Genomic DNA, 17,043 nt, shown 5'->3' with positions numbered 1-17,043 from the left:
TCAGAGAATAATGAACCTTTGTCAAGCTGAATCCCTCACCCAGGTCTGGGAGAACCTGATATCCTGCAAGAAACTTCTGAAAGCTATGAAGTGTGAAAACCATTTCCACTTTAGGACTTCCAGTTCTTACACTCCAGACCTAATTAGAAATGCTTGATATAATTAGGAAAGCCTAAGTCAGCATTAAACTTGCTCAACCAGGTTTGCTCGTAAATACTTGATCAGCTAATAGTTGTTTTTTAAGTGTCAAAATGATGGAAGAAAAAAAGGGAGATCTGGCCACATTCAGATATGGGGATTATTGTGTTAGTATTCCTGATTATAATGCTAGCATTACTGGCCCAGTTTCTAACATTTCTTTTACACTATATTATCCTGCTATGTTACAGAACTGTAAATGCTTTTTCAGCAAGCTACCACCATGTGTGGTGTGACACAACAGCAGATGTCATCTGACATGTCACCGCCACTCATTCTTCTGCATGTTCGCATCGGTTCACCCATGAAAATGGCAGAAAAGAGCTGTATGCTGGGATACTGCCTCAAATTTCATCCCATCAACTGCCTGGTTAATGGACATGCAAACAGATTTTTTTTTCTGCAAGCAATGAACCCAGAAATGATTACTCAAAACTGCTGTACTGAGCAAGAAATACAGTATGTGTGTAAAATGGGATGCCACTGTTCTTCAACAGACTGTGTCATATAATCTTTACTGCAACTGAAACAATATATTTTCTACAATTTATGTCAGTGAAGGCATGTCTACGCATATACTTATAGCTGTGCTATAAATCGATATATCGTCTGATATTGGGTTTTAGATCAAATGAGGTTGTAATTAATCACGTATCATTTGTGGGGTATTTTTAAAAATCACAATATTATAAAAACCAGGAAGCCGACACTTCTTCCTGTGTGTGCAGCACTTGCTAACTCCACCTCAGACAGCTCTTCCTTGCTTCCTGCAGCAACAAGAAATAGGTGCAAATAACTACAGCAGACTGACTCAAATATCACCCAGCAGATATCTCCAGAACTTTGAGAACCGGTTAGCAGTCACTGTCAGCCTCAACCTTCCCAGTCTCCTGCCCGAGAAGCAAATCACTACAAATCCCTAAAGCAGGCTGACTTAAATATTGCCAAGCAGTTATCGCCAAACAGAGCTTTGAGAAACGGTTAGCTCTTCGTCTCCCTGTCCACCCAGCCGGCAAGAAAAGGACTTCCTCCCTCAAGGCTCTTGCTTAAAGGTGCCAGGCTGGTAGTTGGCTTAGGGAAAGCCTGCAGGTCCAGACTTCTGGAGCACTTTCCCCGTAAAGACATAAACTGGGGTTAGTAAAAAAATAGACACCTTCCTTTGGCATTTGAACCTCTTCTGTCATTCCCCCCTCCATCTGCATGTGTGTACTGCTTGTGGGTGCATCTCCTTCCCCCCTGCCATGGTGCATTTGTTTTTGTGAAGCAGCAGCCAGCAGTGGCAAAAAGCACTAGATTTGTTTTAATTAACTCAGCTGACACTTCGTTTTCGTAAGGGCAGCCGGCCCCTTGTTAAAACTGTACTGCTGTGTGTGTGTGTGTGTGTGTGTGATTGTGTTTCCCTGACTCCCTCCCCCCTCTGTTGGTGTGCCCAGCTGATGCTTCGCTTGGAGCCATGGCACTATGGCAAGGAACTTTCCTGGAGGTGCAAGGGATCTGTGCTGAGAGGCTTCTTTAGCCCCATGTTTCTTTAGCTCAGTCTGCCCTGCAGTGCTTCACTTGCAGGCTCTCTCAACTCTCTCTTCCAGGTTCCTTCCTTCCTTGCTCCATGAAGGAGCCCCAATTCTCCTTCTTTGCTTCTCTCTCTCTGCATGTGAGTTCCAATGTTTATTTAGCTCAATCTACCCTGCAATGCTTTGCTTGCATGCTCTCTGTTAACTCTTTCCCTTCCTTCCTTGCTTCCTTCCTTGCTCCATGATTCTCCTTCTCTCTCTCTCTCTCTCTCTCTCTCCCTGTGTGTGTGTGTGTGTGTGTGTGTGTGTGTGAGAGAGAGAGAGAGAGAGAGAGAGAGATATTGTGGCTTGCTTGTTGCTTCAGAATAAAAGGGGGGGAACACCCAGTGTTTGTTGTGTGTGCCTTTCTTTCAGGGCAGAAGCTGCCCATGGGACTCTACCAGCCCCAAGTTAACTCTGCGAGTCTTCTGCTTTCTCCTTCCCAATCGCAAGCAGGAGAGAAATGTAGTCTTGAGATGCTTGTTGGCTTGCAAGTTGCTTCAGAGTAAAAGAAAAGAAAAATCCACCCAGCTCTGCTGTTTGAGCCTCTTCTGTGTCTCCTCCAACCTCCTTATGCTCCCCATTTTCTCCTATATGGCTATACCTCTGATGTGGTGGGAGGCACATGAGGCATCCTTCCCAGTGCTGAAGTTGCTTGCAAAGAGGTTTCTGGCTATCCCAGGATCAAGTGTGCCATTTGAAAGTGTGTTCAGCATGGCTGGTAAATGTTTTTCAAATACAAAGGGCATCTCTATTGCCAGAGAATGCCAAAATGAAAATTTTCCTTGCAAAAAATATAATTTTCATTTAATAATTTTTGTTCCGTAAAATTTTATCCATTCTTTTTGGTTGAGCCTGGTTTATAAAAGAAATGCAAATTTTCCTGGCAATAAAAATAAAAAATTTGTTTATATTTTATTCTGTTGAAATTTATCCATTTCATTCTTTCTATTTTGTCCTGGTTTAGAAAGGAAAATTAACAAACAATCAAATAACTGCTGTTGTGCGATGTATACATTCAACTAAGATTCAATAGTGAATTATATTTGAATATCTAAAAGTGTGACACTGAATTTGCTTTTTTTTCTTGTTTAGTAATGTAATTAATTTTTAGAGAAACTTTGCTATCTGTGCTACTAATTACTTCTACAGCTTTAATTTTAGAGAAAATGTGCTATTATTGGTACTGTAGTACTATAACATAACAGTTTTAACAATATGTTAAAGGTAAATAAAAATGTACCAGTAATTAGAGTTAGACCCTTAAGTAGTGGCAGTTACCAGGACATTACCATGTTCACCTCTACATAGGTAAAGGTAAAGGGACCCCTGACCATTAGGTCCAGTCGTGACCGACTCTGGGGTTGCAGCACTCATCTCGCGTTATTGGCCGAGGGAGCTGGCGTACAGCTTCCGGGTCATGTGGCCACCATGACTAAGCTGCTTCTGGCAAACCAAAGCAGCGCATGGAAACACCGTTTACCTTCCCGCCGGAGCGGTACCTATTTATCTACTTGCACTTTGATGTGCTTTCGAACTGCTAGGTGGGCAGGAGCTGGGACCAAGCAACGGGAGCTCACCCCGTCACAGGGATTCGAACCGCCGACTTTCTGATCGGCAAGCCCTAGGCTCTGTGCTTTAACCCGCAGTGCCACCCGCGTCCCTCATCTCTACATAGTTCCAGCCTTATTTCAGATATTGTGATATATCGAAATATTGCAATGTTTAACTGGTGATATATTGTGATGTTGAAAACCAGATCACCCAACCCTACTTATAGGAAAGCATTGGCACTGTAGTGCTGCATTTCCGCACACTGAGCCTTACGAGGAATGTGTTATCCAGTGGCTGACTGGAATGTTCCACTTCACATTTATCTAAATACTTCTGAAAAGCATCTGATAAAGGACACTTTGGTGTTTCTTATTTACTTTCTTTTCTCTGTTTCTTACAAGAGTTCACTGTTAAGCAAAGGCAGTCAAGGCATTTTGCTGAAGCTGGCAAAGTTCACCGGCTTTTGTGAAACATTAAACAGCATTAACAGTTTTCTGGCCACTTTCTCTCTCATTCAATGTGCACTATGACTGCTTAAGACCAATATACACTGCAGCAGTTTTAAAATAGTTTTTAAAGAGGTCACAGAACCCAAAACAGGGCAGACAAACACAAGTTAATAGTACCCAAATGTTTCAAGTAATGCCTTGGTACACAGTAACCAATGAAATAAATGGGGATTATATGAATGCATCCTAAAAATCTATACAGCAACAAATAATTTTTCAATAAATCATGAATCAGTCAATTATGACCAGTCCACAATCCTGAACATGTTTATAAACCTGTGCATTCATGGTTTTGAAGCCATGTGAAGGCCACTCTGTTGTAGTAAACTCTAAAAAAATACCTGTGAAGATAACCAAGGAAGGCAAGAATTGCTGTAATTGACTGTTTTACTGCAAAAATGCATTTATTAAATATTAAGAGTATAGCTTATTTTCAAGCATTTTATACCACCCTTTAATCCTATTTTGATGGTGTGAGGGACAGAAGCTATAGGCAGCCCCCTCCCATCTTAAACACAAGCTCTTCGCCCAGTGCAAGTGGGAGTGGGGAGGGGGATGTTTGGGAATCAGGAAGCAGAAGCCAGGGCTCAGGCAAGGTAGCCGAGCCAAGGCGCCGCTTGGGAAAGGAAGGGGTAAGCAGGGAAAACGCGGGACGAAGACCGATCCCAGCGACCCCGGAATTGCGTAAGAAGCGCCGGGGGCGGAGATTCCAGGCTACTTTGCTGGAGAAAGACGCGGGAATCTCCATTTGGAGGTTCTGCACCGGACTGACAACATGTACATAGCACTGTTTCAGCACTGTAAATAGATTGCACTAAATAAAAGGAGAAAAATGCAGAGCTGTGAGGAGTCGTTACTCTAGAGTAGCCACCACCGCCACTGTGACAGATGGTTTGTAAGTTGCTCTAATAAAGTTGCATTCAGACAAAGTAAAGGTATACTCACTAACAAATGATGTCTCCCCCAGATATCCTCTCCGCTTGAGCGTTACTTCCAGAACCCTCGAATCCTCGTCTACAACATAATATTCTTTCTCCAGAGAAATCCAAGCCCAGTTCAGACGGAAAGGTTGGCTCCTCAACTTGTTTCCTCCTAAAATTCATTGGCACAAAACAAATGTTATTGTACAGAATACATAAGGCACAAGAAGCCCAATATTCTTTAAATATGCAATGTAAGCATGCTCTCATACACATCTCACAAAAACATTATTTTAGTTTTTAAGGCTTTGGGGGATTTTCAGTCAGTCATATAATTAGTAACAGTGAAAAATACACATCAGTGGGTTTAACAGAAGATAATTAAAACTGCTTGATAATTAAAACTTCATAAAAGCACAATTTTTTCCTTATCTGGATCTGAGGGGTGCTTTGCTTCTTACCCATTTGCTGTGTAGCAAATCTTACAAATTAACTGGATTAATTAATTGCTAGATCCAGGAATTAGAAGTCTTCCCCACCCAACTCGTAACAATAACTATACAATGCCAGATCTTAATTAGCTGACTAGTGTGTGGTGAGCACGCTTGGCAAATCCACACCGTGATCAACTACCACCCAGGAACCAATGTCCCCACTGTGGAAGGACATGTGGGTCCAGAATTGGCCTCCACAGTCACTTACGGACTCATTGTTAAAACCATGTTTATGGAAGACAATTTTACTTGGCTATGAGTGATCGCCAAAGAAGAAGAAGAAGCGGAATAGCAATGACTTAGAAATGTTCTTTAAAATATGAAATCATACTCTTGGTGGAATAGTACTTTGAATACCCTAAATCAAATTATTTTTCAACAGAGAAAATTACAGAAATACCATTCAGCCGGCTAGTCTCAGCAACAGAACACCTCTGAGATCTGTGGCACCCACAGGGAGTCAGCCTTTGCTTCCTGGTGGATGCTCTGCATCACCACACTGCCCCCCCCGTACGTGACAGTGGTGGGGGTGGGGCCAACTCCCTATTTAGAGGCTGAAGGCCACCTTTACCCCTTTTCCCTCTCTTAGCAGCAGCACCCCCCCCGGCAACTCTCAGTATGACCTAGAGTCGCTTCTCAGCCATGAAGGAGACTTTTGCTCACCAGTTGCTCATTCTGGCCAGTGGGGGTTTGTGCCTACTCTCTTTCAGGGTGATACCTGGGATAAGGTGCAGGCCCTACTGCCATACTCCCCATTTCTCTAATGAACACTATTTACCAGTATTGTATTTATGTAACAAACGGTTCAGCAGTGTTTTGTGTATATACTCCCCATTTCTGCAGGCTTGGCCTGGGGTTCAGTTTACTCCCCAACCTAAAGGGGTTTCCCTCTGCAGGTATTCATATGGCTCATTATTTAACAAAGTGGCCCTTGGTTCAACCCAACCTACTGTGTCTGACTCCTTATTTGGCCTTTGGGATGCAAAGAACAAGCACTGCACGTACCCCATGAAAATACTTAAGGTTTGAATTTTTAAGAGAAAGACAAGAAATGCCCTGTATTTTGCAAATCGCTGTTATCTTGGTGAAATTGCCGGTAGAAATACACTCAAATTAGCCCAGATGACAGCTGCATACCTCTTATTAAATGTGTCTCTTCACTGAGCTATTATGGTTAATAACACCTGTGACTTATACTATGGAGCCACAAGGCCTCTGTCAGCTTAATACGTTCCTCCTAAGGATGACAGATGCTGCAAGCTCTTCATGACAAGTTGTCTCCATTCCCATGACAAGTTGTCTGCATCCCCCCCCCTCTTTCAAAAAAAGAGAACTCTTGTGACCAAGATGTCTTGAGCATCCGTGAAAGAAAAGACAACTGCACTCATTTTTCAGGGCTGCCTTTCTCTCTAGCCCAAAGGTCAAATGATATGAGGTCAAGGTATGTGTCAGAGGGCCTGATATGGCTACTCTAGAGTAACGACTCCAGCATGGTCTTTTAAGGCTTTTATTAAGTGCTGATTATTTACAGTGTTCAGAGCAGTAAAAATGCATCCTTAAGGTGAGGTGTCAGAACCTCCGAATGGCGATTGGCGCGTTTTCTTCCAGCACCAAAGCTTTGGCAGACCCAACCTCTTCCCCCTACGTTTGCGTCGCAATTCGGGAGTTGGGGGGATTGGCCTCCCCCCCGTGCATCCAACTTCCTGTCCCACCTGAGGCATGGGCTCCACAACCTTGCCTGAGCCTCGGACACCACTTCCTGACTCTCCGCTGGAGGCAGAGCTCTCCTTACTCTCTCCAGCACTTGGGGATGGGCTGGAACTTAAGATGGGAGGGACTTCCCTGTATCCCTTGTCCCTCACATCCACCCCCCTCCCAGGCTCCTCCCCCCCCTCCCTAGGGGCTCTCTGCTTGCTGGGGACGAGTGAAACCCCAAGAAGTCTGTGGCATCCGAGCCTGTGGGTGTAAAAATTTCCCCCCAATCCGGCGATCTTTCCCCCTCCCCCTGAGAAGACGGGAATCCCAAGAAGTCAGTGGCGTCAGAGCTGGTGGGAGTAAAAATGTTCTGCCAGTCCTCTCCTGCCTCTGACGTCGTCGACCTCGGTGAAACCCACACCTCTTCTTCCGTATCCTCAAATTCCACTTCCCATCTCCATGGAGAGCTGCTGCCTGCGATCCCTTCCTCCCGCCCCTCCCCCTCTTCCTCCCTTTCCATGTGCCAGGGCTTGGGCTTGTGGGGGAACAGGGCGTGGAACTCTTCTACTAAAAATTCCTCAGGTACTTCCGTGGCTGGTATCCACTCATTGTGGGACGGCGGAGTGTCCTCCCATGCTATCAGGTACTCCAGCCCTCTCACCCCTCTCCTTGAGTCTAAAATCTCAGTTGCCTCATTGAGCTGACGGGCGTTTCCCGTCTCCCCCCCTCCCTCTGGAGGCTGATCTCTGTCCCTGAACCTAGTACTTTCTCTGTACGGCGACAGCAGCGATCTATGAAACACTGGGTGCACTCTCATGTCCTCAGGCAGTGCTAGCCTGAAGGCTACCGGGTTGACCTGTTGCGTGACCGTGAAGGGGCCCAGCCTCCTGGGTGCTAACTTCTTGCATCGCCCCCTGGTGGGAAGACCTTCCGAGGATAACCAAACCTTGTCCCCCACCCTGATGACCTCTCCCGGTCGCCTGTGGCGATCTGCCCCCTTCTTGTACGCTTCCTTGGCCCTCTCCAAGTGTTCTCTGAGCTGCTGGTGCACCGTCTCCAGGTCCTCTGCCCATTCCTCTGCCTGTGGGCCCTCTTCCTCCTCCTCCCCCTCCCTCTCCGGGAAAGATCTGAGGTCGCGCCCGTAGTTGGCCTTAAAGGGCGACACCCCTGTGGAGACGTGCACCGCATTGTTGTAGGCAAATTCTGCCAGTGGCAGGCGATCCACCCAGTCCGTTTGCCTCTGGCTGACGTAACATCTCAGGTACTGCTGCAGAATGGCGTTGACCCGCTCCGCCTGTCCATTGGTCTGCGGGTGCCGAGCCGTAGACAAACTGACCTCCACCTGCAGGAGGTTCATTAGCCGCCGCCAGAACCTGGAAACAAATTGGCGGCCACGATCCGAAATAACTCTTAAAGGCAATCCATGCAGTCTGAATACGTGGTCAACAAACAGTTTGGCCGTCTCTTCTGCCGAGACCGCCCTGGCACACGGTATAAAGTGGCACATTTTGGACATGAGGTCCACCAGCTTGTTCAGCTCCTCCTGCGCCCCTCGCGCTTCCTCCTGAGCGGCATGCAATTGCTGCTGTGCCTGCGCTGTGAGGTTCCGTAGCTCCTGCTTCGCTGCTTCGGCCTCCAGCCTCCACTGCTCAGCCTCTTGAGCGCTCATCGCTGCACTCCAAAGTAGCCAAAAAAAGATTCGGAGGTTGCTGTCAGAGGGCCTGATATGGCTACTCTAGAGTAACGACTCCAGCATGGTCTTTTAAGGCTTTTATTAAGTGCTGATTATTTACAGTGTTCAGAGCAGTAAAAATGCATCCTTAAGGTGAGGTGTCAGAACCTCCGAATGGCGATTGGCGCGTTTTCTTCCAGCACCAAAGCTTTGGCAGACCCAACCTCTTCCCCCTACGTTTGCGTCGCAATTCGGGAGTTGGGGGGATTGGCCTCCCCCCCGTGCGTCCAACTTCCTGTCCCACCTGAGGCATGGGCTCCACAACCTTGCCTGAGCCTCGGACACCACTTCCTGACTCTCCGCTGGAGGCAGAGCTCTCCTTACTCTCTCCAGCACTTGGGGATGGGCTGGAACTTAAGATGGGAGGGACTTCCCTGTATCCCTTGTCCCTCACAGTATGGAAAGAGGATTTTAAGAGAAAGAAATCAATTTTACTTCCCCCCCCCTGAACTCTGGTTAAAAGAAATCATAATCAGATATGTGAACTAATTCTTATTTATGTGTAAGGCAAATTTAGTTCTTGCTGATTCCTTCTGTGGACAAATTCTCACATTCAATTGGAAATGATGTCAGGCGATTAGTTTACCAAACTGCTGAGTGTTTTACATATCTTACATTTTGGTAAGATAACATTTCGAAAATACAGTAGCCACTAGTAATAACACTATGTGACTATACAAATAAGACACACCAGGGGAATTTTTAGGACAGCAGCTAGTTTGGGGCTAATACAAGTTAATTGACTCTGTAGAAGCCTATTCTTTTCAGAATGCCTTTCTCTTTTTCAAAGCAGAGTGCAGATGACAACATTCCACACACCTTGTGCATGTCTTTCAGTGTCATTTGGACAGGTTAAATAGATGACACTTCCCATCACATTTTCCCGTATACTTCCTTGTCATGCTAGAAATGCCAGCTACCATTAGTATAGTGGATCACTAGAAGAATTGCAATGTGGCCATTCTGTTTGCAGAATGGATTTTCATCTAGAGCAGGTCTGAGGAACTCTTGACTCTCCAGATGTTGCTGAACTACAACTCCCATCATCTTTGGTCATTAGCTATGCTTGCTGGGGCTGACAGAAGTTCTAGTTCAGCAATATGTGGAGGGCCAAAGGCTCCCCATACCTGATCTAGTGGAAGCAATCTGTGAAAGGAGCAAGAATTTGCTACCAAGGAGTGTGGTGGAGTCTCCTTCTTTGGAGGGCTTTAAGCAGAGGCTTGACAGGCATATGTCAAGAATGCTTTGATGGTGTTTCCTGCTTGGCAGGGGGTTGGACTGGATGGCCCTTGTGGTCTCTTCCAACTCTATGATTCTAAGAAGCAACTCTAGCTAACTATCCTTTCCCTGTGCAACATCTTCTATGCAGCTCTGAAAGGCCTCTCAGCCCCTCTGGAACACATTGCTGAGGCGGATGGGGAATCTGCAGGGAGGAAGGGGTAAGTGGCAAAAATTGTCTTCTTTTCTTTTAGCAGAAGCCTCGATCAAACACCATTCAACTCACAGCACTGACTTGTCAATGAGAGTTAATATTCCTGCAAGCCATAATTTAAAGCCTATTCATTACGTAACAATTTTCTTAATTCCTTAATTTGCCCAACTCAGCACAAAGTCTAGGTGATGAAGCATCAATCTATTTCTCATACAGGAAGACTCCCACCTTGGAAGAATCCTAAATAAATGAAATCTACGTATACTAGGAATTTCTGCTATTTCAAAGACAAAACAGATCAGTACAAATGGATGTAATTATGGATGCAATGATGAAACGCCACTCAGATTAAGTCACATGCCATTATTCAAAAGTTAAGAGCAGATAATAAAACTGAATTCTGACTGTCCTATCATATTTCTAATATTATATTTTTGCAGCACTGTAAAGGAGCCATTTAAAGTTTTCAAAAGAGTACTGGATTTTAACTGGCCAACATTTAGCTGGTGAGAAGCCCTATCATATCCATTTCAGAGATTCGATACCCTCCCTTAACTAAGATTACAACAGATGTACTATTATATATAGCTGTATATACAATAAAAGCTTTGCTCAGACATTAGGGGTCTCCTAATCCGTCACATTATTTAAAGCTGTCTTACGTTCAGTGTCACTGGGAAATGTTAATATCTTAACATATTCATTTATAATTGTTGACAGAACACATTCCCTTTATGCACACACTACGCTGTAAAACACAAATAAGAACTACTGTTTGTTTTGATAACAGAAAACTAAGTTAATGAACAGAGTTCACGCTGTCAAGACTCCGTTTTAGGAAGTGAGGTACAGTAATGTTTCTTTTAATAGGCTTAATTGTTAATTGATCAGAGGGAGCCAGTGTCTGCAGCAACACAAAATAAGAAAGTGTAACAGGAGGCTGCAAACTGTATACCAGGCATCCCCAAACTTTGGACCTCCAGATGTTTTGGACTACAATTCCCATCTTCCCCGACCACTGGTCCTGTTAGCTAGGGATCATGGGAGTTGTAGGCAAAAACATCTGGAGGGCCACAGTTTGGGGGTGCCTGCTGTATATTGTATTCCCTATTCTCTCTTGTCAGTTGGTCTGTGCTGCCACATCACCATTTTTAGACATTTATCTTTTTAAGGGTTGTACTTGGTGCCTTTCGGAAGAAGCTGTTGTTGTTGTTTAGTCGTTTAGTCGTGTCCGACTCTTCGTGACCCCATGGACCATAGCACGCCAGGCACTCCTGTCTTGCACTGCCTCCCGCAGTTTGGTCAAACTCATGTTCGTAGCTTCGAGAACACTGTCCAACCACCTTGTCCTCTGACGTCCCCTTCTCCTAGTGCCCTCAATCTTTCCCAACATCAGGGTCTTTTCCAAGGATTCTTCTCTTCTCATGAGGTGGCCAAAGTATTGGAGCCTCAGCTTCACGATCTGTCCTTCCAGGGAGCACTCAGGGCTGATTTCCTTAAGAATGGATAGGTTTGATCTTCTTGCAGTCCATGGGACTCTCAAGAGTCTCCTCCAGCACTATAATTCAAAAGCATCAATTCTTCGGCGATCAGCCTTCTTTATGGTCCAGCTCTCACTTCCATACATCACTACTGGGAAAACCATAGCTTTAACTATACGGACCTTTGTCGGCAAGGTGATGTCTCTGCTTTTTAAGATGCTGTCTAGGTTTGTCATTGCTTTTCTCCCAAGAAGCAGGCGTCTTTTAATTTCGTGACTGCTGTCACCATCTGCAGTGATCAAGGAGCCCAAGAAGGTAAAATCTCTCACTGCCTCCATTTCTTCCCCTTCTATTTGCCAGGATGTGATTGGACCAGTGGCCATGATCTTGGTTTTTTTGATGTTGAGCTTCAGACCATATTTTGCGCTCTCCTCTTTCACCCTCATTAAAAGGTTCTTTAATTCCTCCTCACTTTCTGCCATCAAGGTTGTGTCATCTGCATATCTGAGGTTGTTGATATTTCTTCCGGCAATCTTAATTCCGGCTTGGGATTCATCTAGTCCAGCCTTTCGCATGATGAATTCTGCATATAAGTTAAATAAGCAGGGAGACAATATACAACCTTGTCGTACTCCTTTCCCAATTTTGAACCACTCAGTTGTTCCATATCCAGTTCTAACTGTAGCTTCTTGTCCCACATAGAGATTTCTCAGGAGACAGATGAGGTGATCAGGCACTCCCATTTCTTTAAGAACTTGCCATAGTTTGCTGTGGTCGACACAGTCAAAGGCTTTTGCATAGTCAATGAAGCAGAAGTAGACGTTTTTCTGGAACTCTCTAGCTTTCTCCATAATCCAGCGCATGTTTGCTATTTGGTCTCTGGTTCCTCTGCCCTTTCGAAATCCAGCTTGCACTTCTGGGAGTTCTCGGTCCACATACTGCCTAAGCCTGCCTTGTAGAATTTTAAGCATAACCTTGCTAGCGTGTGAAATGAGCGCAATTGTGCGGTAGTTGGAGCATTCTTTGGCACTGCCCTTCTTTGGAATTGGGATGTAGACTGATCTTCTCCAATCCTCTGGCCATTGCTGAGTTTTCCAAACTTGCTGGCATATTGGGTGTAGCACCTTAACAGCATCATCTTTTAAAATTTTAAATAGTTCAGCTGGAATATCATCACTTCCACTGGCCTTGTTATTAGCAGTGCTTTCTAAGGCCCATTTGACTTCACTCTCCAAGATGTCTGGCTCAAGGTCAGCAACCACACTACCTGGGGTGTACGAAACCTCCATGTCTTTCTGGTATAATTCCTCTGTGTATTCTTGCCACCTCTTCTTGATGTCTTCTGCTTCTGTTAGGTCCTTACCACTTTTGTCCTTGATTATGGTAATCTTTGTACGAAATGTTCCTTTCATATCTCCAATTTTCTTGAACAGATCTCTGGTTTTTCCCATTCTATTGTTTTCCTCTATTTCTTTGCATTGCTCATTTAAGAAGACCCTCTTGTCTCTCCTTGCTGTTTTTTGGAAATCTGCATTCAGTTTCCTGTATCTTTCCCTATCTCCCTTGCATTTTGCTTGCCTCCTCTCCTCCGCTATTTGTAAGGCCTCGTTGGACAGCCATTTTGCTTTCTTGCATTTCCTTTTCCTTGGGATGGTTTTCGTTGCTGCCTCCTGTATAATGTTACGAGCCTGCATCCATAGTTCTTCAGGCACTCTGTCCACCAAATCTAAATCCTTAAACCTGTTCCTCACTTCCACTGTGTATTCATAAGGGATTTGATTCAGATTGTATCTTACTGGCCCAGTGGTTTTTCCTACTTTCTTCAGTTTAAGCTGGAATTTTGCTATAAGAAGCTGATGATCTGAGTTACAGTCAGCTCCAGGTCTTGTTTTTGCTGATTGTATAGAGCTTCTCCATCTTTGGCTGCAGAGAATATAATCAATCTGATTTCGATGCTGCCCATTTGGTGATATCCATGTGTAGAGTCGTCTCTTGTGTTGTTGGAAGAGAGTGTTTGTGATGACCAGCTTGTTCTCTTGACAGAACTCTATTAGCCTTTGCCCTGCTTCATTTTGAACTCCAAGGCCAAACTTGCCAGTTGTTCCTTTTATCTCTTGATTCCCTACTTTAGCATTCCAATCCCCTGTAATGAGAAGAACATCCTTCTTTGGTGTCATTTCTAGAAGGTGTTGTAGGTCTTCATAGAATTGGTCAATTTCACTTTCTTCAGCTCCGGTAGTTGGTGCATAAACTTGGATTACTGTGATGTTAAAAGGTCTGCCTTGGATTCGTATCGAGATCATTCTGTCATTTTTGAGATTGCATCCCATTACAGCTTTTGCCACTCTTTTGTTGACTATGAGGGCCACTCCATTTCTACTACAGGATTCTTGCCCACAGTAGTAGATATGATAGTCACCCGAACTGAATTCGCCCATTCCCTTCCATTTTAGTTCACTGATGCCCAGGATGTCGATATTTATTCTTGTCATCTCATTCGGAAGAAGCTACAAAGCATTAATCAGAAACTGATTTTGATGATGATAGTAATAATAATGATAATAATAATAATAATAATAGTAAGTTTCCATCAATGGTATTAATATGCAAAATAACTTTACACTCACCCATTTCCCCACCATATGCAAGATTTTATACATCCATTCTTTCCCATCCATTATTATTCTGTTTGTCCAATTTCTCTTTTTTAAAAAACCCAACTGTCCCCAAATATGTAAACATGATTTCCAGTTTCCTAAATTCTTTTTTATATTCTCTGGTAAATTTATATACCAAGGTATTTAACAAGGGATTTGGAATTTTCCAGATTATATTTAGTTTTTTAATTCTTGCATCAATATAGCATCAAAACTGAGTCTAATTTTGACTTATTCCTATTAATTCTATAACTACATACCAGACTTCACCAACTTAGTGCCTCTAGATGTGATGAGAGCTGCAGTCTAAGACATCTGAAAGGCATAGTATCATCTGTATATAACATGATTTAATTCTCCTACACACATTACCTTAATTTCATTTGTATGTCTAACACAAAACATTAAGGCTGGATGAGAAGTTAAATTCAATATGCATTTAAAGTTGAACATATCATACTTGCAGTTTCTGTAGCAACATCCAAACTGAAACATAGCTATCCTTTGAAATTTACACCTATCTGAATTTTGTGATGTAGCTCTTCAACCAATGTTTACAAAAACGCATAGATTAGTGGAAAGTGTGAATAAAAATGAAGGTATTATTAGTGGTACTTAGTACAAAAACAGGGAGATAAAATCCCCCTGCCTGCTCTTTACATAGGATCTTTAAAGAGCAGGCAGAGGAAGTGGTGCCCTTACATTTTTTGGGCCCTGAAGCTTAAACTGTTATGGGGGCTTCTTCCCAACCAGCACAAGGGACTCTGCTAGATTGGTAAAGAAAAAGCGTTTTATATGCGTTGTATGTGAAATAATACCGTGACATCAGATGGCGCTGTGGAGTCCCATCATTCCCTACCAGATTTCCCTGTATGAGTTTGCAACACGTTTAACTGAATCGCTTCTTTGACGTGCCTAGATCCAGCCAAGATTTGTTAGCTTCTTCAATTGGATTATTCTACAACACATCACCTTTTTCCTATCTTGCTCTGCAGCAGCATCCTTGCAACATTTATTGTTATTACTGGGCTGGACACCGATTTCCTTTGGGGGTGAAGTAGGTGTTGAACCGTTCCGCCTTCTCTTTGCCATCCACTTGTGGCCCCACTGCTAAGACGTACAACACCATGGCTATGCAATCAGCAACATTGACAATTGTCGTGACCCTAACAGGTTACACCCTACCATCCAGATTCATGAGAAGAATGAGTATGGGAGCCTGCGGCCCTTCCATTATTGTAGGATTACAACTCTCCTGGCCGCTGCCTTGCAGGCTGCAGCTGATGGGATCTCGAGTCTAACAACTTCTGGAGGAACAAATATTATCCAAATAAAGGTCAGGTCTTTACAAAGACATTAGACTCTCTGCCATTCTCCAGAGAGCCTTCCTTTTTCATGACCATTTTCAACAGGAGAAAAATACAAAACATGTCACGATATGAAAGATAATCATATTTAAAACAAACTCTATCACCTGTTTCTATTGTTAAATGCCAGGCATGAACAGCCAGGAAGGGAGCTGAACTATGTGCTTCACCAGGCACATTCAATACAGAAATAACATCAAGTTCAAGAGAAGTGTGTGTAAAAGTCACCAGGTAAGATAAATATACAAGTTGCAGCAAATGGGAATTGAGTAGTTCAAGAGACATCCAAAAACACAGCAGCAGAAGAAATAAAACCTCATTTACATGCACTCAAAGCCATGTGGGAGCCCTATCCTTGTGATGCAAGCCCTTCCCATTTATGGTATTGCATGAATGAAACAACCACACCACAAGGGCCAATTTTGCCTTCCCTCTCACCCACACAATTAGTCCAGAAATGCCCCATTACGTAGCAAAGTTAGTGTACAAAGTCACACCCTAGGCCCATCTAATTCAGTACTGCCTACACTGATGGCCATGTTGGCACACTAGGGTAGGTCAGTCTGAGAGCACTGACCTCACTAGCACCAAGTATAGTGTAGCAAACCCACTCAATTGTGTTAAGCAGCTCAGAAACAGGTGGATTAGACAAATTAATAAACATGTCTATCAACAGTGAAACGTCACGATTGATATGTTATCTCTAGGTTCGAAAGTGGTATGGTTCTGACCTATCAGTTGCTAGGTAATAAAATGCCAGGATACTGGGCTCATTTCCTGCTACAGTATTTGGCTTCCTAATCTGGCCACTCTGTAAAAACAGGATGTTGGACTAGATAGGCCTTCCGTCCAAACTAAAAATTGTTGCGTTTAAGGGACAAACATTTATCACTACAGAGCCCCGTGTGCTAACAGCCAGCAACTAACTGGCATTCTAGCAGGATGGACTTGCCTCATTTTGTATCATTGGATACTGCTGTACATTAGTGAAAACACACACACCATAAAATAAATAATAAATAAATGAAAAGTTGCTCTATGCATCTTTAGGAATATGGCACTGACTTGGCACCCAGCAAAAACATTAATTTTCTCTCAGGCCTTTGGCTATTTAAACAATCTATGGACTTTTAAACTGTGTAGGGAGGGCCATTGTTTTTGTTTGCTACTATGGTATATATTTTTGTTTTTTCTGTTGTAAACCACCCTGTGATTCTTGGATGAAGGGTGGTATAGAAATTTAATAAACAACAACAATAGATCTTTTCTTGAAGAAACTATGTAACATTGATGATCTGATAATTAAAATATCAAAATCTTCAATGCCTTCCCACCCAACACAAAACAATTCAAAGAGAATTAGCAATTGTTATATACCCATTGCTGTCATTATCAATTATACCTCAGGGTTTTTAGACACCCGTCACTATACTTGCAGAATGTCTGTCCAATTT

General features: G+C 43.5%; 1 protein-coding gene and 1 long non-coding RNA gene across 2 annotated transcripts in view; one reads left to right on the top strand and one right to left on the bottom strand.

The window, feature by feature from the left end:
• The window catches only part of FREM3 (FRAS1 related extracellular matrix 3), a 92,759-nt gene that overhangs the window by 50,318 nt on the left and 25,398 nt on the right, over positions 1–17,043 (bottom strand). Inside the window, exon 3 of the mRNA XM_035112018.3 lies at positions 4,757–4,903. Within this exon, the coding sequence (XP_034967909.3) occupies positions 4,757–4,903 (147 nt within the window). The remainder of the gene's footprint in view (positions 1–4,756; positions 4,904–17,043) is intronic.
• Positions 4,777–10,689, top strand: LOC148687351 (uncharacterized). Its single transcript, XR_015947730.1, has 3 exons — positions 4,777–4,879; positions 10,022–10,091; positions 10,525–10,689. It is a non-coding gene; the product is annotated as an uncharacterized LOC148687351 (long non-coding RNA).

This window comes from Zootoca vivipara, chromosome Z1, assembly GCF_965207765.1.
Source record: "Zootoca vivipara chromosome Z1, rZooViv2.hap1.1, whole genome shotgun sequence".
Taxonomy (NCBI): domain Eukaryota; kingdom Metazoa; phylum Chordata; class Lepidosauria; order Squamata; family Lacertidae; genus Zootoca; species Zootoca vivipara.
Note: the sequence above shows the minus strand (reverse complement) of the source record. Positions and strands in the feature narration are given on the sequence as shown.